The sequence below is a fragment of the Gadus morhua genome, chromosome 5 (genome assembly GCF_902167405.1).
Source record: "Gadus morhua chromosome 5, gadMor3.0, whole genome shotgun sequence".
In the NCBI taxonomy this organism is placed as follows: domain Eukaryota; kingdom Metazoa; phylum Chordata; class Actinopteri; order Gadiformes; family Gadidae; genus Gadus; species Gadus morhua.
This window is the reverse complement of record NC_044052.1, coordinates 11,842,769-11,866,916: the sequence shown is the minus strand read 5'-3', so window position 1 is coordinate 11,866,916 and position 24,148 is coordinate 11,842,769. Positions and strand designations below refer to the sequence as shown.

Sequence of the window (24,148 nt, the reverse complement as noted above, 5' to 3'; positions counted from 1 at the left end):
AGACCTGGAAATTCCCTAGTTAATCATTAGATCACTAGAGACCTTCAACCTAGCTGATTTACATTAACGCAGGAGCGCGAGGACGTTCAGCAGTGTTGCCAGATTGGACGGTTTTTCCCGACCTATTGGGCTACTTTTAGTCATGCACCGGCTACACTATACTACACTAGAAAATACCATTACTACGATTACTAATACTACCCGCTCCTCCTGAGCTACTACTACTACTTCAGCTTCTAGTAGGCTACTACTTCAGCTACTACTAGTACTTCATCTACTACTTCAGCTTCTACTAGTACTTCATCTACTACTTCAGCTACTACTACTACTTCAGCTTCTTCTACTACTTCAGCTACTACTACTACTTCAGCTTCTTCTACTTCTTCTACTACTTCAGTTTCTACTACTACTACTGCAGCTAGTACTACTACTACTTGAGCTCCTACCACCGCTACTACTCCTACTACTACTTCAGCTACTAATACTACTTCATCTACTACAACAACCTCAGCAGCTAATACTACTACTACTTCAGCTTCTACTACAACTTCAGCTACTACTACTAATAATTCAGCTAGGCTACTACTACTAATACTTCAGCTGCTGCTACTACTGCTATACTTTCAGATTCTTCAGATCAATTCATTTTACATTTCTGCATTTTCAGCAATGCTTTACGCTTTTCATTCAGCCGTCGGCATTTTAGTATGAAGTTTTTCTGAAATACAATTGGGAAAAAGCTTCGGCGGCAGTCCGGCCGCTCCGGCGGGTGTACTGCGGGAGCTGGGCAGTCTGGCAGCTCAGGACTGCCGGCGAAGCTTTGGCGGCAGTTCAGCTCTCGAAGTACACCCGCCGGAGCTGCTGGACTGCCGCCGAAGCCACGACTGTCGCCGAACAGTGGTTAATTTGAGCTGGATCCTGCCGGAACAAGATCCGGCACCTCTTAATTTTGGCAAATTCAACTGTGCACTCCAGGCTATGCCGACTGTTCTCACAGCCTACACCCTTGCCCTAACTTTAGGAGCTTCCACAGCAATGTGTGAAAACTCATTTTCCACGTTGAAAAACGTCTCCTCAGAGCATCGGCGCGGTATGCTGCACAGACGCAAGGCCCAGCTGATTCAGCTTGCTTTTGAAAAGGACCTAACTCACAAGTTTACGTCTGAGTGGAAGGATATGTTGATGAGGAGGTTCTAATGCAATGCTCAGCACTTTACATATTTGTACTACTATTTTAAGGAATACTATTTTTTTACTATTTTTTTTTTTTAGGCATACAATGGCACTAAGTTAACGGTATAGTGTATGACGACATGAATGTAGTGAGTGAAAGAAATGTTGAATGTATTTTCTTTATTTATTTATTATTTATTATGTTACCTTTTTAAATGAGACCAGTAGGCCTACGTGAGTGCACTGAATTTCGTTCGTACTTCTGTCCAATGACAAATAAATATATCCTATCCTATCCTATCCTAATGGCAATGCATCTCTCCGTTAACTGCTTTTACACCTAATATGTTGTATAGTCCAGTGTTTTATGGATATATATTCAAAGCATTGCTTCTATGTAATGTATTGCTTTAAATGATGAGGAATGATGTGATGTTGTAGGCTATAGGCTATAGGGTCATATTGCTGTTGGTTATGTTTAACGTGATGATTATGTGCTGCGCGAATAGAGGAAATATACATACTCTAGGCTAATAATAATTGTGCCCCCCTATGCATTTGATATGCCCCCCTTAAGACTCAGGTCTGGCGACGGGTCTGACCACATGCGTGTGCGCCACACGCTAACAAGTTAATATAAATTATGATAAATTAAATATCACACAGCAAGATTGTGAACGTTTACAATATCTCATGTCAATTTACAATCGGCAAAATGGGTCAGCGTTGGCCGACTAACTCTTTTTAATTAGGTTATTGATCCAGCGCTGCTCTTTGCAGGTAATATTCAAATGTGAAATGTGAAAAATCATGTGAGGATCACTGACTTTTTTCAAGTTTTTATGCGTGTGGGAGCACCAGAGACCCAAAACAACACCCCAAATCCCAGGAAAAGTGTCATAATATTTCCCCTATGGCTCTTACTGTAATGTATGGCGTGGTAACGCACCGCTAAGGAAATAGGAGGCTGGCTTGACTTGATTTCACAACCTATAGATCATCCCTTATTTGGTAATTACCCCTTTAAGACTCCACTGTTGTGGTCGATATAAAGCTAGGGCCAGAACCGAGAGCGGTTTAAATCCCGGCAGAATTTAAAACGTCTACATCGAATCCTCCCTCGATCTCTGTAAACATGACTGCACTCAGTCAAGCTTTGTCTAATCCCAAACCCATCATGCGAAACTGCACGATTCATGGCAGTAGGAATGAGGTTTCGGTACTGGTCATCAACACCGGAGGAACAATCGGAATGAAGAGTCATGGCGACGGTAGGCCTATTTATCCATGTTCTCGGATGAGCCTACTAATACGTGCGTTAGTGAGTAATTCATTGCAAGGAATAATAATAGTAAAAAAAACGACAGATAGGCCTACACCTACTGCTGTTTTGGTTGAAGCATCACTGATGACATGCACACAGGCATGCTGTTGAATCATTTCGCAGAAGGCGGGGATCTGGAAGTGCTTAATTGGGGAACACAAACTCGGCCAGTCAACAATGTGTCTGTGAAGGTTTCAAAAGTGTCTTTCTTTATCGATCAAGTGATCGATAAAGAAATAAAATAAAAGCTGCTTCACAAAGCTTTGATCAATCCAAGCTGAGGGCTGAAGTTGGCTCATAACATACAAGCAGATGAGAGATTATGTTGGTCCTAAACCATAAACAATATTTGTTAAACACACACACTGGAATATTGAGACCAATTCCTATTATGTTTTGCATAAATGGCAATAAAAAAAAATCCTAATCCTAATGTTGCTATTACAGTTTTACCATACAGTTTAGTCCTACACTAAGTCCAAGATTTAGGAACCTGGTTTTAGTCTAAAATGTTCAGTGTTTCATGGTGCTTCAGACGTATTGGAAGGCCAATACTGTGATTGGAAGGAAGGATTTCTTTGATTTCGCGTGAAGTCGAGGGGATGCATCTCAGGATGAATTCATATGTGCTATGCTACCAATCCTTTTGTGATATGTGATGTTTTTTAAACAATTTGCCTGTTTCTTTGGAGCGTTCAAACCGTACAACAAATTGCGCTGAAAGGTTACTCAACAACTGTGTCATAATAACAGCAACTAGTGATGGATTGACAAGACATTCAAATATTTTATTATTCTGGCATGACACAGAAAATACAAAGACATGCATTTACCATTTCACTGATATTGAATCGTATTATCGTACGCTTGCTCGCTAAGCCTGTTCCCTCTTAACCACTCAAAGTCTTTGAACGAACAGCGAGTCAGCGACTCAGCGACTAGTGGGTCTATGGAGGTAGATTTGTGTCTTTATTATGCAATCAAAAATAATAGGTTTGAGAGCAAAACTTTCCACACTGCAATCAAAAAATAGATTCGAGAGCAAAACTATCGACACTGCAATCAAAAAATGTTTTATTGCAAGATAAATGAATATGATAAAAAAAATATTAATGGGAATCCAAAAGTTTTGTTTGCAAACCCAAAAGTTTTGTTTGCAAATCCAAAAGTTTTGTTTGCTAATCCAAAAGTTTTGTTTGCGAATCAAAAAGCTTTGCTTGCGAATCCTAAAGTTTTGCTTGCGAATCCAAAAGCTTTGCTTGCTGTTGAGCTGAATCTCGTGGGCGGGACCTACACCGAAATATGTAAGACACGTCTCTATTGGCCAGTCTCGATCGGAGTGACAGCTTGGCAACATCCGAAAAGCCGCTGCCCCCCGACCGCCTCCAGAAGCAGATTGTCGGCCTGACGGACAGGGTGTTCGTTTGTGCCTCTCAATCCGCGGCGGCGGTCAACAACATCGCCCTGCTCTCCTCTGCCATGGTCTCCTTGTCGGCTGACAGGGAGGCCTACGGGATATTCAGGGCGCGCAAGCACGCGCACGGGACAAGCTCATAATGCGAAGCCTAGACGGCGTAGCCTACATGAAATAGAACTCCCTCTCTCGTTACTAACTGTGGATGTTGCCAAGCTGTCACTCCGATCGAGACTGGCCAATAGAGACGTGTCTTACATCTTTCGGCGTAGGTCCCGCCCCCCCAGATTCAGCTCAACAGCAAGCAAAGCTTTTGGATTCGCAAGCAAAACTTTAGGATTCGCAAGCAAAGCTTTTTGATTCGCAAACAAAACTTTTGGATTCGCAAACAAAACTTTTGGATTTGCAAACAAAACTTTTGGGTTTGCAAACAAAACTTTTGGATTCCCATTAATATTTTTTTTATCACATTCATTTATCTTGCAATAAAACATTTTTTGATTGCAGTGTCGATAGTTTTGCTCTCAAATAAATTTTTTGATTGCAGTGTGGAAAGTTTTGCTCTCAAACCTATTATTTTTGATTGCATAATAAAGACACAAATCTACCTCCATATGCAACCCAGTCGCCAAGAAAAAACGTTGACGGTGTACGTTTCCATGAACACTGGATACGTAGCATTTCAACGTAAAAAATAGCATGTTATACCTACAGTATCCACGCGTGCCGCTGTGGAGGCGGGTTTCGGGGTTTGGGTTTCACGGCTTTCGCGGCAAATTGTGGACACGATTGTTTAGGGGGGGGGGGGAGGAAGTAGACTGTTGTTGACCGGGGGGGGGGGGGGGCGACACGTTTGTTGAGGGGGGGGGGGAGACACGTTTGTAGGGGGGGGGGGGGCACGCTCGACAACGAGAGTTGTTTTTTATTGAACGCTCGACAACGAGAGTTGGTTTTTATTGAACGAGACTTCAACACGGAACAGCTGCACGAAACGATGGTCACGTCACTCTCGGTGACGGTGTCGACAACAATGAACACACGAACAATGTTAATAGAACAACACACAACCACATAACATCCCGAACCCATTAACCCCACTTAATCCTAACAACAAAACAAGTTAACAAAAGCCCCTTTTGTCAACTGACAACCCCAATTCCCAGAATCCCCCGCGGCTACGGAACACGGCGTAGCCGATATTAATCTTTATTATCTGAATGGGAAATGCAATATTTTAGGACAGATACACCGTTAAACGTGTTTCTAATAACATTTCTAGCGAGAAATATACTTTTTACTTGCATAATCTTCAGTCAGTGATTGTGTCTGATCTTTAGTTTTATAGTTATTAGGATTTGATCGGCTCGCTCGCATGTTTCAACGACGTCAGGTTGTTAGGAATAGGGACGCTGCTTTCGCTAAACTAGCAGCTCACGTGCTTCCTGCGTTTGTGTTATTAAACTGTTACTTTGTGTAACTTTTAATGATATCATCTTGTTAGAAACACGTATATCTGAGAGACAACCCAGTCGCCAAACGCAAACGTTGACAGTGTACGTTTCGTGAACACTGGATTACGTCGCATTTCAACATAAAATAGCGTGTTATACACACACACGCACGCACACACACGCACACGCACGCACAGACACACACACACACACACACACACACACACACACACACACACACACACACACACACACACACACACACACACACACACACACACACACACGCACACGGTGCATTTCGCTGCTAAAACAACAACAAAATTCCCTAAAATATTATTACTAAAGAACCGTTTTCCAAAGAACGAAATGTAAACCAATGCATTCTGAATGGGAGTGTTTCTCCGATTTTTCCATGCAACACAGAACGAAATGTAAACCCATGCAAATAAAGACTTCATGGTCATAATAATTTAAATATCATTAATCTCCTGAGTGTGTTGGGTGGTATTCTATTTTTTTCAACGGGGCTGCATCCAGTCACTTGGCCGTCATGGTTGCTATGGTGGTTGCTATCGACCGCCCCCTCTAATCCTTACATGGCTCTAAAAACCACGCGGCAAAGGAGCTGCAGTAAATTGTGTTGTTTTTGTCGTAAACTGGGGTCCGACGGTTAAAAAATAGACAGATATTCCGAGGTATCCTTAAAAGGCAGCTTGGATGTTTTTATTTTCTGCAGTTTAGACTTCTTCTATAACCTATTTTTGAAAGCAAAACACCAAGTTCATTGATTTAACGAGGCAGGGTTATTTGAAACAATTTATTCAATAAATATTTGTGAGAGGTCATTCCTTCTCCTGAGTTTGCTTCCTATTTACTGTATGTCTAGTGTACACCCCTACTGTCCAAAAGCATCCCCCCCCCCCCCCCCCCCCATATGGATTTGGAGAGTTGTTGCCACGTCCCAGTGGTGGAAGTATCATATAATATGAAAGAGGGCATTCAATTATACTACAATGATCAATTAGGAGGCCGAAGCCCTAAAGGAAGTGATGCAATAGGTGACTGAGGCGAGAACATTTAAGTAAACTGTACCTTGGGGTCTCTTATATATCAAAGGGGGTTTCAAAGGACGCATATACGCTTCAACCTGTGGCTCCAGCCCTACAGGAAATGACTCAGCAAGTGCTCCATCTCGTTGCACCTGCACCCAGCGGCTCGCTTGCAAGATTTTGGCCTGAAGTTCTTCCCAGACCTATACCCTACCAGTCCAACATGCATATCTGAGAATCAGGCCTCTCTTCAATAATGACAAAATGTTATGAGAGAAATACAGATTCATTTTTTGTTATCTCATAAGCGGCGTGGTGCCGGCTCCTTTTGACCTTTTGACCCCAGACTTCAAAGACGTGGCCACAGGCCAGCTGTGTCTACACACATTAAGCCACAAATGTACACCTCCATCCCGCAAAAAATGGGGCCTAGAAACTAACCTCTGTCTTATGTACAGTGACTGTACTGTTGGAGGTCACGCCCCTTTTCCGGCCTTTTCGAGATAGCTAGGGATGCTAAAATGTTTACACACATTTCCCGGGGCCCCGAGAACGACATATCCAAGATTTGTAGTTCTAGCCCATAGAGAAAAAAGGTTTTCCCAAATGGACTGTCATTTGGACAAAGCCCCTTCAGAAGTGTTGCCTGCGAGACCTAATGGTTCAGAATGTGGTGGAAAAACAGTTTTTGAGATAGGAAGGTCCTACCGCCCTGAAATTTGAATACCATATTCTAGGGTCTAACTGGGACCCCCGCACCGAAACTTGGCCCGGTCGGACCCCGAGTGCAGGAAGGGGGGGCCTGGACTTTCATGATCTTCGCTCGGTGAATGTAAAGGATGTTTGGTCGGATGTTATGACGAAGAATCATAATGTGAATGGGAATATTCTATTAATGTCTTGATATCATCTTTCGTCTCAACACTTCTGCTGCAGCCGCTTAAAGTCTCACTCCGAGAACCTTAAAATATGAATCAATCCATTAGAAGTATGAAAATATCTTCCCGGTCGTGCAACAGGGCAAACAAGGTGTCCTTTGACATCTACGTTTCGAGACGACTGCAACAGTGCCACACATGATCATATTTGAATATGTTTCGGGGTAGTAATTAGCTGTCGTTTTTGAAGGCCTTTATCAATAATGACCAGCTATAGATTTGCTTCCCGATGGAGATTTTTGACAAATTACATGTTAATTAGCATCTACACGTTAAGCTGAGTCCAATGAGATCAAGCTCGCCCTCTTGCTACACCGAGATCATGTCCTAGACCTAGGTGTACCATGTAAAATACATGTTACCATTAGCTAGAGTGTCATGCTTGGTGTCATTGGACTCAGCTCAATGTGTAGATGCTAAATAACATGTCATTTGTCACAAATTTTTATCGGGAAGCAAATCAATAGCTGCTCATTATTGATTAAGGCCTCCAATTTCGACAGCTAATTGCTACCATTAAACATGTTCGAATATGCTCATGTGTGGCACCGTTGCAATCGCCTGGAAGCGTAGATGTTGAAGGACACCTTGTTCGTCCTCCTACGCCACCGGGAAGATATTTACATGCTTCTGATTGACTAATGAATTGATTCAGCTATTCCCCCAGAAGTCTGGGGTCAAAAGGTCAAAAGGAGACGGCACCAGCCCCGTTGAAAAAAATAGAATACCACCCAACACACTCAGGAGATTAATGATATTTAAATTATTATGACCATGAAGTCTTTATTTGCATGGGTTTACATTTCGTTCTGTGTAGCATGGAAAAATCGGAGAAACACTCCCATTCAGAATGCATTGGTTTACATTTCGTTCTTTGGAAAACGGTTCTTTAGTAATAATATTTGAGGGAATATTTTTTTGTTGTTGTTTTAGCAGCGAAATGCACCGTGTGCGTGTGTGTGTGTGTGTGTGTGTGTGTGTGTGTGTGTGTGTGTGTGTGTGTGTGTGTGTGTGTGTGTGTGTGTGTGTGTGTGTCTGTGCGTGCGTGTGCGTGTGTGTGTGTGCGTGCGTGTGTGTGTATAACACGCTATTTTATGTTGAAATGCGACGTAATCCAGTGTTCACGAAACGTACACTGTCAACGTATGCTTTTTGCGACTGGGTTGTCTCTCAGATATACGTGTTTCTAACAAGATGATATCATTAAAAGTTACACAAAGTAACAGTTTAATAACACAAACGCAGGAAGCCCGTGAGCTGCTAGTTTAGCGAAAGCAGCGTCCCTATTCCTAACAACCTGACGTCGTTGAAACATGCGAGCGAGCCGATCAAATCCTAATAACTATAAAACTAAAGATCAGACACAATCACTGACTGAAGATTATGCAAGTAAAAAGTATATTTCTCGCTAGAAATGTTATTAGAAACACGTTTAACGGTGAATCGGTCCTAAAATATTGCATTTCCCATTCAGATAATAAAGATTAATAAAGATCATACACATTCACTGACTGAAGATTATGTAAGGAAAATGTACATTTCTCGCTAGAAATGTCATTAGAAACGCGTTTAATGGTGTATCTGTCCTAAAATATTGCATTTCCCATTCAGATAATAAAGATTAATATCGGCTACGCCGTGTTCCGGAGCCGCGGGGGATTCTGGGAATTGGGGTTGTCAGTTGACAAAAGGGGCTTTTGTTAACTTGTTTTGTTGTTAGGATTAAGTGGGGTTAATGGGTTCGGGATGTTATGTGGTTGTGTGTTGTTCTATTAACATTGTTCGTGTGTTCATTGTTGTCGACACCGTCACCGAGAGTGACGTGACCATCGTTTCGTGCAGCTGTTCCGTGTTGAAGTCTCGTTCAATAAAAACCAACTCTCGTTGTCGAGCGTTCAATAAAAACCAACTCTCGTTGTCGAGCGTGCCCCCCCCCCCCCCCCCTACAAACGTGTCTCCCCCCCCCCCCTCAACAAACGTGTCGCCCCCCCCCCCCGGTCAACAACAGTCCACTTCCTCCCCCCCCCCCCCCCCCCCTAAACAATCGTGTCCACAATTTGCCGCGAAAGCCGTGAAACCCAAACCCCGAAACCCGCCTCCACAGCGGCACGCGTGGATACTGTAGGTATAACATGCTATTTTTTACGTTGAAATGCTACGTATCCAGTGTTCATGGAAACGTACACCGTCAACGTTTTTTCTTGGCGACTGGGTTGCCATATGGGTCTGGCAGGAGTCGAGTCTAGAACGAACGAGACGAACGAGAGAGAAGAGTCAATTAGCTTTGTTCTTGTTTAAGATTCGTTCATCCGAACAGATTCGGTCGCGAATGACCAATCACTACCAGAAACCCACACATTGGCCCAGATTCATTGAAAGCTTAAAGTCTTCCTGACATGCAGTAGCCTATGTCTGAAGGCACATATCAATTGCAAATGTCACAGCTGAAATTGACGGTTGATAATGTACTAGGCTACTCCTCAACTACGTGAAAGATCCAATTGGTTTATTAAAAAACAGAAATCCTCCATGAAAGTACTTCAGTACGAAAACATTTCCTCAAATGTAGTTAAAACTTCTCAGGTTTGAATAAGCTTGTCAGCCATATGGCAAGCAAGCAAGCTTGATAGACAAGCTTGCATGCCATGAGTGCAGTCATAGGCCTACATGCATTGTATTGACAAAGAAAATGTAGGCCTAATGATATATACTGCCTGAGAAATCTCTGTATTTAGCATTATGATTACAAATGGTACGACATAATCAATGGAGGAGCTCTATACTTGAATGCCTATACTGAGACTAGATATACTAGTTTTAATCTCTTGCAGTTTTAGGTTTTGGTTCATACGATTTTTCCCAATCTGGGAATATGTAATGTAACACGAACATGTAAATAAAGTAAAAAATAAATAAAAGTTATATTATATTCTTAAGCCTGTTCATCAAGTGCAATATTCCTTGTTACCAGCAGAGTTCACTGTCGGCCAGGTTTCTGGGCTGCTTGATTGTAACAGCCACAAGTGCGTTCCTCTCAAAGACTGGAAAGCGGCTTCGTTCTCAAAAGGCCAGAACAGAAAGACTGAGAAGTTATTTTCCCCAAGCCATACGGACAATGAATGCATAATTCCCCCCTCTTCATTCTCTTTTTATTCAATTTTCATCTTCTTACTTTTCAATTATTATTAAACATGGCACAGCTGGGAGTTGCAGTCGCAATCCCCATTTCACTGCTTTTTTGTTCCACAAATTACGCATGTGACCAATAAATACTTGAATCTTGAATCTTGACAGATTGTCTTTGTCTCACCCCCCCAGTCCTCGAACCGGAGGATAATGTGTTTGTGGAGGGCCTGCGAAAGCTGACCACCTTCCATGATGAGCGATATGCCGAGGAAACGTGCATGTATGACTTCTACGGTAACCGGGACAAAACACTAGTCCTGCCGTAAGCCTTTCGTCCACCAAGACACCACTTCAATATTTCATAAATATATTGCCTGTCAAGCCCTTTGAGACTACCTGTGATTAAGGGCTATACAAATAAAATTGAATTTAACAATCCTATTGGACTATTTAGGAGTCACCCTCGAGTGACTAGTAAGTTCTACACTAACTAATTAATATTTAAAAGGTAAGTTTTTGTCGACCTGATGTGTGGGCTAAGGTTGTCAAAGATGTGTTCATTTCACTATGGACACAGACTTGTGCTAAAGAATGGAAGGTTCATTTTGAACTTCTAGCAAGCCACAGCACTATGTACAGGCCAAGTCATGGTTACATACTTTTATATTCATCTCTTGGTTTATATTTAGTATCACCAGGGGTACAAAATAAAGGGACAGCCCCACCACCTCCCACCATTAATGCAACAGATACACTCTACATCCTTTCTTCCCACTCTCAACTGCTGTGTTGCCCCGACAGGAACCCAATGGAGGCATTGTAGGCGTCTCTACTATGCTTTGGCGTGACTGGCGCCTGAAATCCTTGTGCCATGAGCACGTTTTACATTCCTGCTAGCAGTTCAGAAAAGGCCTTGCTGAGATTCCTGAGGCACATTGACAAGCTAGTGTATTGGTCAGTGTGTGTGTGTGTGTGTGTGTGTGTGTGTGTGTGTGTGTGTGTGTGTGTGTGTGTGTGTGTGTGTGTGTGTGTGTGTGTGTGTGTGTGTGTGTGTGTGTGTGTGTGTGTGGGTCATGTGACATCAGCCCTCTGTGACAATACAAATAGAGAGGGTTGCAGGTTGTGTGCTAAAGAAGAAGCTTTGAAGAAAAGGCTTTGTGTTTGTGGATGTTGAACATCTCTTGGGGTATCTCTCCATCTGAAAGCTGCCTAAATATGTTGTGCATTGATTCCCAGGGAATTGGTTTAGGCTAATGAATCATCCAGATACTTTATTTGTTGTTTATTGAGAGGCAGGCCACAAGGCCGGCCCACACCCCTAAAACCTTTATCCACTTCTGCCCCCCCCCCCCCCCAAAAAAAAATTAACGCACGCACAAGCACAGACTCATAAGTTAGTCCTCCATTCATCAGACAGCGGGTCATCCTAGCGTCCTTATGCTAATGCTAATGCACTACCTTGTAACACCTTAAGGCTACACTGGCCGCCAGAGGCTGATCCACCACATATGTTCCAGGGATGCACGTTGGACCTAGGGCTGACTGGGGTATTGTCTGTCGGTCTGTCATTGCAGGTCATTTAAAAAAATAGAGCATCCCCCCCCCCTGCTGTTTTATCTATCCCCCAGACACCCAAAGCCTTTCCTATTAAAAGGAGACTCTTCTCCCAGCTGCTTTGCCTGGTAGGTGCTCTCTTTTCCCGGGACTACAGGGCGGGGTTCCCAGTAGGCCCAACCTTAAGTTCCACTGAGGAGGGACTTGGATATGTTTATACATGCTGGGCTAGCATGCACTTCCTCATACTAGCAACCAATTAGAGGAGACAGGAGCGAACCTCGGCTGCCCTCGAATGAAGCTGCACCGCCCTGATGCAAACTTGCACAACAGCCAAACGGCCATCTTTTGTGGCCCGGCCCGGCCTGTTATTCACACAGACGTTGCCACTAAATCGTCCCATGTGCTGTCTCCCGACAGCACATCCACTGTTCGGACTGTGCTTGTTAATGCCTTGGGACCCCCAGCAGATCAAGCAGAAGGGGTTCTGCTGCACAGTCCATCGTTTTGTTGAACATGCTTGGGTTTTCATTTTCCATCCGTTCTCTTAACACTCCACAGTTTAAGCATAACTCTTCCACCATTAGGATTAACAGACTGAACATATGATTTCCTGTGTGATCCATTACTCCTTTCTGTCAAACTTTTTCATTGTTATGCTGAATATCTGCCTTCGTTGCAACTGCTGAATTTACTTTGAACTTTTAATCGGATGCGTAATGTATTTGATAATTGCAAAATGTCTACGTCTTTTCACAGGGCGTACAAGGACAATAAACGGGTAGTGTACACCTTTCTAGAGTACAGCCCCTTACTGGATTCCTCCAACATGACGACCGAGGACTGGGCGAAAATCGGGAAGGACATCGAAGTATGTGATGCCCAATTATCAGTTTCTCTGCAGCACATTAATTATCATGCCTTTTGGGTAACGAAATGTTAGTTGAATGAACAAGGCCAGAAAGGTTGTGGATTCAAACCTACCTGTAGGCATCATAGAGCATGATGTTTCACACCCTTCTGCTCATCAATTAAATATAAGGTGAAACATTTGAGAAGAAGGCATTGCTGGTGCGTGTTGGATAGATGTTTCTGCTCATTGACTAAACAAAAATGTGTTCTCCATAGATTGGTCACCTCATCCTTTTAAACCACCTTATATTTGTCTTGGTAGAAAAACTACGAGGGCTACGATGGCTTTGTGATCCTTCACGGCACGGACACCATGGCCTACACGGCCTCCGCCCTGTCCTTCATGTGTGACCACCTGGGCAAGCCCGTCATCCTCACTGGCTCCCAGGTAACGCCTGCGTTCTGACGAGGTGTGGGCTGACACCACAACAGCCCCTCGATAATGCTATAGGGCCCCAGTAAAGATGTGACAGATAAGTTGCGGCTTCTGATGCAAAACCGCTCTTTTATTATTTTATGACTGTGGCACTTAAATTTCCCTTTGGGAATGAATAGTGCTATGTAGTAGTCTGTCTGTCTGTCTGGCTGTAGCATCTTATCCTAGCTATATTTGGTGCATACAGGGAATGGGTTAACCTAACAATTGTTAGTGCTTGGTGGCACTTAGTTCTATGAACATCCTTACTGTACTGGCAGTAAGGATATACTGTCGCTATCCTCATCATCATCTTTATCCGCCTATCCGGGGTCGTGTTGCGGGGGCAGCAGCTCAAGTTTTATTTATACTGTCGTTATATATATTGTTTCTCCTTCTTCTGACAAATGTACTTAAAAAAAAGCCGCTTTGGATAAAGTGTCTGCTAAATGCCCTAAATGTCAATGTAAATGTCTGTCTACTTTACTTATGCATCGGCAGGATAGTAGAGTGTGTTGAAAGAGTGAGGGTGTGACATGTAGCATAAGTCATTTAAACCCGGGTAACCAAGGCATATTGTCCCCCGCCTGGTTTGCACATCAATGGGGTGCGTCACCGATGCGCCACTTTTCTTATGTAATTATTTGATTTGAAGACATAAACTTTCTTCCAGGTGCCAATTTATGAAATAAGGAGCGATGGCAGGGACAACCTGCAGGGGGCGCTGCTTTTGGCTGGTCTGTTTCACATTCCGGAGGTGAGCAATAAGAGGCTGCTACTGTTGGCTACTGCATGTAGATACTACATGTAGCTACTGTGTGTTTGTAAATATCCATTGACGGTTGCATTTGAACGGGAACGTTCAAAAAAATAAACTACTTTTCCCCCCCGTTTTATTGTCAAACAGAAAATTAGTCATTGTTGTAATTGACAATAGTTTTATGTGGAGGAAAGGCAACAAAAACGTTGTTAACATTCTTGTTTAACGAGATTGTTTGGTAAACGTTGGTGCGTTTCGCAACAGCAGGTGATTATCTCAAACAGGAAGAAGACTGTCAGGGAGTGCAACAAGATACTAGGAAGACAATTAAAACTAACTGATTATACTCCCTTTTTTACAGGTGAGATTACAGTTGACAGTTGATATGTTTGACACTATTGTAGCTGAATTCACTAACGAGTGAATGAAACTAAAATATATTAGCTTGAACGAACATCCTTCCCGACAGATGTTTTGTTCATGGCTGCTGTCCTCATCAGAAAGATTGTACTATTATGAATTGTACTATTAAAACCAAATTCCTCTTCAAAATACATTGTTCACCTGTACGTCTCTTCCTATCAAGGTATGCCTGTACTTCCGCAACAAACTGTACAGGGGAAACCGCGTCACCAAAGTGGACGCTGGAAGTTTCGATGCCTTCACCTCCCCTAACCTGTCCCCCCTGGCCAACTTGGACGTGGATATAACAAGTAATGAATGAATAAATGGATGGATGGATGAATGAATGGCTGGTCATGGTGCTTCCTTATCATTTGGATTTCCAGTTGTGGTTACCGTGGCGATTTAGTTAATGCTCTGTCCCCCACAGTCAACTGGGACACGGTGTGGAGAGCCAACCGCTCCAACAAGTTCGCCGTGAACACAGGGCTGAACCGCAACGTGGGCCTGCTGAGGCTGTTCCCTGGCATCACCGCGGCAACCGTAAGTCAGCCAGGGAAGAGGGGAGACGGCGGGAGATAGTTACAAGTAGGGAAGAGAGGGAGGGAGGTTGATATACAAAGAGGGAGGGAGAGGGAGCAAGTAGGAGGGAGGGAGGGAGTGGGAGGGAGCAAGTAAGTAAGCCGGAGGGAGGGAGGGAGGGAGATAGAGGGTATGGGAGGAAGATAGAGGGGGAAAGGGATGGAGGTATATATACAGGGAGGGACGGGGAGTCCACAAGGGAGGGAGAGGGGGAGGATTGGAGAGAGAGTGATGCATAGTGTGCACCTCGTGGCCACAGGTAGTTTCGTATGTTGTCTCAGGTGGTGTTGAGTCAGAGTCATGAAGTCGTCTTTATGGTTCTTGGTCATCAGTTGGAAATGACTCATTCAGTTTTTTAGTCATTCATTCTCTCACACTCAGAGAGATCAGAAAGGTCATAATAAAACTATTGAATCGAGATGACTCATAGCCTGTCTCTGGTTTGTTTTCATTGGCAACATTAATGACATCGAAAATCATCCAAATACTTTTCCTATTTTGTTATTAGTTTCAAGCCCATTAGTGGGTGAGAATATTCGTTGTCTGTTAAACGAGATTGCACTATGAAATGTAAATTGAAAAACAAACATCATTCATTTTCAATCAGGTCTGCAGTGTTGGCGCCATTCCATTATCTCAATAGGTGTGAATTAGTCAAAAATACCTTTTGCTTTTGTCTTCTTTGACATCTATATGTGTACTGCAGAGGCTTTTCTCAGTTATAGGAATACATTTCACTATGTTATGACGATGGGCTCCAAACAACACAGGGCTATGGCATGAAGGAAGACCTCCATCTAGCCATGCGTCTGTCTTCTAACGTAGTGGTAGTGGTATTGGTAGTAGTGGTAGTGTCCTTTCCTCTGCAACTTCCTACAGAATTTGAGAATAGCATCCATGTTTTACACAAATATATGCTCTAGAAAGATTTTGTTTTTTTCCTTCCCTGTAATTAGTCGTCTGACCCGTGTTTGTGAACGGCCCGGGTCCCATATTACATTTTTACTTAAAATATAGGCCACCCAGCCTCCGTTTCCACTCAGTCTAATTCGCCTCACCACAGGAGCCCTTCCCCGTTGTAAAGTTTGGTGTTTATGCCTCTAAATCGCCCTGACACCTACTGCAATGGCAAATGGGTATTTAAATCAAATGTTTTTATCTGCCACACTCCTGAAGGACCAGCAGACACCAAATGTTTGTGTTACTGCGTGGCTTGTCACCTGCGCTCAAAAAACAATCCAAGAAGATGCACGCACAATCTGGCCTGTTAGATCCCAGTCTAACACCATAATAATTCCCTCCATTTATTTTTCTAATTTATTTTTGTGTTTTCTGATTTCACTTACGCCAGTACTTCCTGACTCTGCTCGGATGTCCCCAGCAGTCCTTTGGCCCTAGGAAAGTATGAAGTTTGGTTATGGGCCATGACCAATTACCCACTAAAAACCCAGTTGGCCCAGGCATTATAATATTTAGTTTCTCATCCTGAGATGAATAGAGAGTTGCTTTACTGTCTCCGTCTGCTCTCGTTACCCCCGTCGACCATCAAAAGACCTTCTCTCTCTGTCTCTCTCTCTGTCTCTCTCTCAGTCTCTCTCTCTATGTCTCCTTCTGTCTGTCTGTCTGTCTGTCTGTCTGTCTGTCTGTCTGTCTGTCTGTCTGTCTGTCTGTCTGTCTGGCTGGCTGTCTCCCTCTCTCTCTCTCTCTCTCTCTGTCTCCCTCTTTGCCTGCCTTGGGTCACATTGCTCACTGTACCACAGCAGTTTGCTTTGGGTTCGAAGCGCTTCATTCTGTACGAGAGGCTTGGGGCAAAGTGTATCCGCCTATTGTATAAGCAAATGGTCTTTCCTGCTGGGCTTTTCAGTGTGTCGCACCTGTCCCACTTTATGTTCAGAGTGACGATACAAGCCTAGTTACATTCTTTCTGCTCATGTCTTTGTAAGTTTATGGTCGCCTCCCCCACCCCCTGTTCCTGGCGTTTAGCGTTTTCACCTCCAGATGCCATGGTTACCGGCGGGTAATGAAGTCTCTCGGTGCCAGTCAAGCGTTGACGGGGATGGCAGCAGCACAAGACAACAGCAGATGTGCTTTTAGGAGAGGAGCTGGGGTCACATGCAGGGACGGGGATGGGGGAGTTGAGCCATAATGCTGGTGAGGGGCGGGGAGTTGGGGTTCAGGTTTATCAAAAAGGCCAAATTTTACTTGTGTGTTGAGTTGTAGGTACGCAGCAGGTCTCGAGATCGGGATGCAGTTAGGATTATGCGTCTGTGGTTCTGAGCCTTCTCTGCAGAAATTCCCTTATTCAGTGACATCTGGTGATCTCTTTAACGGGGAGCTGATGTGTCGTACAAAGGAACGTGTGTGAAAACTAATCATAAATGCACCGACAAACCCAGCAGGAAAGGCGAAGCTTGCGGTGCATCTCAATGACCCCGACTTGTAGTTAGGTTTTCGGAGGGGGGCACATAACCTCTGGGGCTCTTAGGGGCTTTTGCAGGGGACAGAGTGACCGACACAAAGCCCCATGTAGCCTTGACTCCTCCTCGCCCGGCTCATGATGCAACCCGTGTGTCTGGCTGGTTCAGTGGAGTCCATGTATGGCGTGCTCTGACGCGTCTGCTCCGTGTGCGCAGGTGAGGTCGTTCCTGCAGCTGCCCATGGAGGGCGTGGTCCTGGAGACCTACGGCACCGGGAACGCCCCCGACAACCGCCCCGACCTCCTGGCCGAGATGAAGGAGGCCACCGACCGCGGCGTGATCATCATCAACACCACCCAGTGCCTGAGGGGCACCGTGTCCAAGGTCTACGCCACAGGCGAGGTAGGCGCTAGCGTGCTAGCCATCAGAGAAGGGATTCTGCTGAATGGGTCAGGAGTAAATGGTTACATAATTGTGAATGAATAGCAACACAAAAAACTACTATTTGGAAAACAACCAACCAATGGCGTGACTGAAGTCACAATTGAAAGTGGTTCTTCAATCCTAATTTATTGGAATTTAAAGGCCCTGAACTAACTATATCCTAACATCGTCCTGTGCAGTTTTTAAATGCAGTCCAAATGTTGTCAAAACTAAAAATGAGAGGAATCGTTTGGAGGAGAAGTCCCTAAAATGGCAGACGAGGATAATGAGCCCTTGGATGGTACCCACCTGCCTCCCTCTCCTCAGGTGCTGTATAAAGCGGGGCTGCTGCCCGGCGTGGACATGACCCCAGAGGCGGTCCTCTCCAAGCTCTCTTATGTGTTGGCCATTGAAGGGCTGGACCTGCAGACCAAAAAGAAGGTGGGTCTTGCATTTAGATTTACATTCAGGGCATTTAGCAGATGCTTTTATCCACAGCGACTTACAATAAGTACATTTGTTAGAAGAAGGAGAAAAAATCTATTGCTGTTGGTACAGTAAGGACGTTTGTAGAACCAATTGGCAAGCACTAACAATTGTTAGTCAGTTTAGCCGCATGCCGCCGATGTGGTTGTGACCACTGCTGACCCCACGTTTGCATGCATATCTTCGGGTCCCTGCACGTACCTCACACGGTCCAGATGATGGCCGAGAACCTGCGAGGGGAGATGATGGCAGACCTGGCGGGAGCCAAGCTCAACCTGCGTGACAGCCGCTTCATCCAGGTCATCGCCAAGTCGCTCAGCATCAGCTGCAGGGAGGTCAGTCTGAACGGGAAGATACTTTACGTTTTACGCCCTATGTGAGATGCAGCATGTCGAAAGTTCTGTGTTTTTCAATGAAACGCAAGCCTCTGACTCTGCACATACCACATACGATCTACTTGCAGGTAACTTGCGGCATACTCTAAAATACACAAGTGTTTAGACGCCACTGGGCATGCTCACGGACTTGGGAGTCTGGGGAACAGTGAGAATGTCATGCCTTCGATGATGATGAGTGCAGGGCAACATTTCAACAAATCATGAGGGAAAGGTCGTTTTTAAATGATTGGAACGCAGCCTAAGCCTTTACTTCTGGATCCAAATGTGCTCAGTGCCCAGCTGCTAGTGTCCTTAACCGTTGGCTGAAAGGTTGGTAGCAAGATGACCTGTATCTGACGAAAAGATTTGGGATAAACAGCCAGTGAAGAGGGTGACTAAAGTCACATTTGATGGTGGTTCTCCAATCTTAATTGAATTGAATTCAACGGTTCTGAACTTGCTCCATTCTAAAATTGTCCTGTGCAGTTTCTGAATACGGTCGATATTGAAAAGGGGAATACTAGTACCGGTACTCGTTTTCACTGTGTTGCAGAGATAAGATGAGAATAGGATTCGTTGATTGCTCTGTCAAAAGTGACGGATAAAGCTTCCCTGATTTTGGATGCCGTTCCCCAGGAGCTGGTAGCCATCCGCGACGCCCTGACCCCCCCGCTGGCCTGCGCCGCCGCCAAGATCGGAGACGTGGAGGCCCTGAAATCCATCCAGGAAATGGCAAGCAACACTGAAATAAACATGTATAATAAGTCATGTAGCATGCCAGGTAGAGCTGCAACGATCAAGCGAGAAAATTCATTAAATCTTATTTTGATAGTCAATTTTCAAGTATAAGTATAAAACAATTCATTCCTAAAGCTAGAGCTCTTTACATCCCAACAGTAATCAATACCCTCCTCCATCTAACCTTCCTCTCAGTCTCCTGTTTCATCTGTACGCCCATACCCACTGATATTGGCTCATGGAAATCACAGGCCTGAGCCAATATCAAAAAATAAATAAATAAAGCAAATGCTCTGGAAAAAAACAGGGAAAATAAATAAATGGCTGGTCTGGGGTTGTCCCAGGCCGGTCTGTCTACTTACCTACCCTGCTACCTGCACACACTCTGCCCATGCACTCATCACGCATGACCAGAGCTTTCCACAAGGCTAGGCAGAGCTATTGCTAAAGCTAGCGAGCGAGTAATGTGTTTCAGGAGGGTCACTTTGGAGGAAGGCCTTCAAAATCAACCTCCAAATTGACTAACCGTACTGGAATGTTGTTTTGGTTGGCTTGTCAGAAAAAGCAAGCACCTTTAAGCCTTCTCTTTGTAGTCTGTTAACTTGTGATGAAATTTGCTTCAACATTTTATTGTCAAAATTTTTAATCTAAAATCATTTATTGACTCTAAAAATAATCATTAGCTGCAGCCCTAAGGCCAAGACATTGAACGAAGCAGCTTCACCGTTATACAGATCTACAAGATTGACGCATACAAGATTGATGGTTTGATCTAACTTTATTTAGTCTCTCTCTCTAACATTGATCGCTTGTTACTTTGAGGGACCTGGAGGCTAAGATCGACCGGGTTTTCATTGATTCAGTTTTTCTATCGTTCCTTAGTAAATGTATCTCGCCCTGTCAGCTGTTTTAACTAGATCATAATCCGGTCTTCATCATTTAACCAAAACACTAACGGCAGTCGTGGTGTGTGGACTAGGGGAGTAACCTGAGTGTGGGCGACTACGACGGACGCACACCGCTGCACATCGCTGCGAGTGAGGGCCACCTGAAGGTTGTCCAGTACCTCCTGGACCAGGGGTCCACCATCCACAGCCAGGATCGCTACGGCGACACACCCCTGTCTAACGCAGTGCGCTTTAGGTAAGCCCCGCAATAACGTTTGTGAAGGACTCTGCTTAACTGGCTTTTAACAACCGCCTCTTTTATGTTCTTCGTCATTAACTCCAAGGAGGACGGGCTTCGGAGTTCCTCTTTGAACGTCATCTTGCATGCCCTGATCTATTGTATTATGACACCTGTGTGTGTGTGTGTGTGTGTGTGTGTGTGTGTGTGTGTGTGTGTGTGTGTGTGTGTGTGTGTGTGTGTGTGTGTGTGTGTGTGTGTGTTGTTTGACTGTGGGGGCGGAGGACACCTGTCTCCACTTGCCTGGCAATTAATCAAACCTGCGTACCTTTTCCTTTTGTCACCACCACTCAATTCAAAAAGAGCATATGATGGTAGAAGCTGTATTGTCCCCTGTGTTTGCACCTCAACAACACGGACACCTCCCAACAAGTGCATCTTTGTTCTGTCGCAACCCCCTAATAATACTCATTGGTGGCCAATTGTTACTGATGCACAACTCCTACTTTCCCCCTCCACCCCTCTTTGGTCTCCTGCAGACGCAAAGACATTGTGATGGTCCTGCGGAAGGGCGGAGCCCACCTGTCCCGAGAGCAGCTGGCCGTCTCGGGCACAGAGCTGTGCAGGTGAGACGCGCTCAGAGATGGTATGGGGGACAAGCGTTGAAACAACCACCCCCACATTCGTTATCACAGGTACGACCAGTCTCCCTAGTCTGACGCCGAGCCGCAGCAGGAATGCTCCCAGGCAGCATAATTGCGGCTCTCCTCATCTCCAGCATCTCTCTCTCTCCCTTGCCCCCATGCACGTAGAGCCTGGCTCCTCCGTATGGCCCCCTCGCTCGGGTCGCTGGACCTGTCGGCTCCGTCACGGTCCCGTTGCTATCGTGCTGCGTTACAACATGTCCTGTAAAACGTGTTGGCTTAAGATCTGATACAGGGCCCGCGACGTGCCCAACGATTGATTACCACATCGCCAATCATGAAGTGCTTGCACTACTTCCATTTCACTGTCGTTTACAAAATATAACAAATGCATTCCCTTCTCTGATGCTTACTTTCTGGTTCATATGACTGCAGCGGTTTAAATATTCAGGTTGTTTAGTGGAGCGGTGGCTGTACGTCGAGGGCTACTTTGACCTCTGATACCTTGTGTGTTTTTAGCCTAGCGGCTAACGGCGACCTGGATGGTCTGCAGATCTGGCACCTAGCCGGGGCCGATCTGACCACCCCCGGGTACGACGGAAAGACGGCCCTTTCAGTGGTTAGTACAGGAGTCCTTTTACGTTTCCTTCTCCTCCCTTGCTCCTAAAAACAACCCTCTTCTGCACTTATTGTATGTTGTACGTCCTGGCACTTCAAAACAGTACGTAGCATCATGTAGCGTCTATACTACTTATCTTTGTTGTATATATCGGGAATGGGTTTGGCCCTTGGTTCTATGAACATCCTTACTTTACAGCCAGTGAAATATTGTTTCTCTTTCTTCTGACAAATTTACTTGTAAGTAAGTCGCCTTGGATAAAAGTGTGGAGGAGAACCATCTTGTGTTTCAACATGACAATAACGTGTTCGTCCTTCCAGGCAACGGGGGCTGGCAAGTTGGAGGCCGTCGCGCTTATTAATCTCCTCCTGAGTGCCAGGGATCAGGTGGGCCCTAATTCTAGGATTAGCCACTCTCTCGCCACTGCCCCCCCCCCCCCCCCCACACACACACACACACACACACACACACACACACACACACACACACACACACGCACACTCCTGAGACACAAGGCAAGCCAGTAAACCTACTGAACTTTAGTGTGTTTCTCTGGTCTCTCTGGCATCAACTCTTGTCTGTCTTGTCTTGTCTCCAATTCCAGGACAAGTAGGATGATGGTAATGATGGTAATGATGGTGACGGGGGTGAGGTAAATTATATTCACTTTCTATGTGTATAACCCATGTGATTGTCCTGTATCTGGATTCTGACCTCCCTTGCACGTTCATGCTCTTTGGAATCTTCCTTTGACTCCCTTAAGGATTTTTGTTATTGTTCCTTTTTCCCCTCCTTCTGTGTGAGAATTGTTCAGCTCTCGTTAGTCTCATTTGTGGTTATATCCCTACATGTGTATGGAGGGCAAAGGTTCTACACTTTTGTATTGATGAATTTGAGGTCTTGGTTGACCATTCTTTTGTAAAAAAAAAAAAAAAAAAAAGTTCATTGTTAAAAGTTAAGAAGCATGATTGTTATTTATCATTGGGACCATTGATCTCCAGGAAATGCCTGCACACCTCAAACCTGTGCAACCTGCTGTCCCTGAAAGCTGCCTATCTCTGTGTGCACGTGTACATGCAGTCAGAACAAAGCAGCCATAGTCCTCCGAACAGGCAGCCTCTGCTCCCCACCGTCCCCGACCCCCCTGTACCCCATTCTAAACCCATCTCCTCTCGCCCTCCTCCCTCAGAGGGGGATCAAGCCCAGCGCCCCCCCGGAGGGATGCTAGACCCGGGATGGCTCCTACGCCAGCCAGGCTCACTCACTGCCCTCCCCTGAGCGCCGCCATCACCTCCACTCCAAAGATCCAGCGAGTCCTGCCGCTTCAGCGCTTCCTCGTTTCCTTTGTCACGCGCATCTCCGTACGCCACCAAACACGACCCTGCGGACCTTTATTTCTGGCTGCACTTTAACCCGATGTTATGTGTGTGTGTTGTTTTTTTATGATCATCTATTGTATGTTCTTGTAAATTTTGTTTTACCACGTGTCTGTACAAGGCAATCAGGGAATCTGCTGTCAATGGCTCAAAAAGATGAGAACTTGATGAAGAAATTGACGCGCTTTGTCTGGGAATCTGTATCCCACCTGCTGTTTAAGACATCCGCTGTCCAAAGACCGTCCCATATGGGGGTTTATGAATTAATGTCTGTCGTTAGTTTGTGTTAACTTACTAGAATTGAATACGAGATTGAATCGTTGAATATTGTGAAATGGAAAGACAGCATATACATGCAAACGTCCACTTCGTCTATCTGGTATTTGCTGATTCGATAACGTGTGTGTGTGTGTGTGTGTTTGTGCTTTATTAAATGGCTACACTTGCACTTGAGATTCTTGAACGTTTGTTTCCGGCCTCCGGTATGCTTCTGCTGAACTAATTGCGCACTGTGCTTGACTTCTGGACTTTAAACTGAAGAGGAGTTGTTATAATTGCAGCGCTTCATTAGCACTTTTGATCATTGTTTGTACTCAAAGCCAATGTTAAAGTAGTTATTAAAACTGTTGCAACCGGGGCCGGGTTGAGGGGCCGACGGTCGCCCCTTTTCCTGGCTTCCCTGGAGTTTGTTCTCCCTGTCTTCCCTGTATCCTCCCGTTTCCTTATCGTCTCTGCTGTCGCGCGTTGATCCGCGTTGGGTCGGACTGTGGGAGTCTTGTCTTGACTCAGGTCCAGTGGCTCTTCTCTGGGTGTTATGTTTCTTCTGTTTGGTCCCAGTCC

At 44.9% G+C, this 24,148-nt stretch overlaps 1 protein-coding gene across 1 annotated transcript; it reads left to right on the top strand.

Annotated features, from left to right (window-relative positions):
• The first annotated feature begins 2,175 nt into the window (after positions 1-2,175).
• LOC115544442 (60 kDa lysophospholipase) lies at positions 2,176-23,992 on the top strand. The gene is made up of 17 exons (XM_030357395.1): positions 2,176-2,444; positions 10,671-10,800; positions 12,792-12,903; positions 13,207-13,332; positions 14,033-14,116; positions 14,706-14,832; positions 14,952-15,064; positions 17,737-17,922; positions 18,271-18,384; positions 18,645-18,764; positions 19,443-19,538; positions 20,524-20,687; positions 21,209-21,295; positions 21,833-21,932; positions 22,253-22,318; positions 22,537-22,584; positions 23,122-23,992. The coding sequence occupies exons 1-16, from the start codon at positions 2,309-2,311 to the stop codon at positions 22,543-22,545; spliced, it is 1,770 nt and encodes a 589-aa protein (XP_030213255.1). The 5' UTR covers positions 2,176-2,308; the 3' UTR covers positions 22,546-22,584; positions 23,122-23,992.
• The last annotated feature ends 156 nt before the right edge of the window (positions 23,993-24,148 follow it).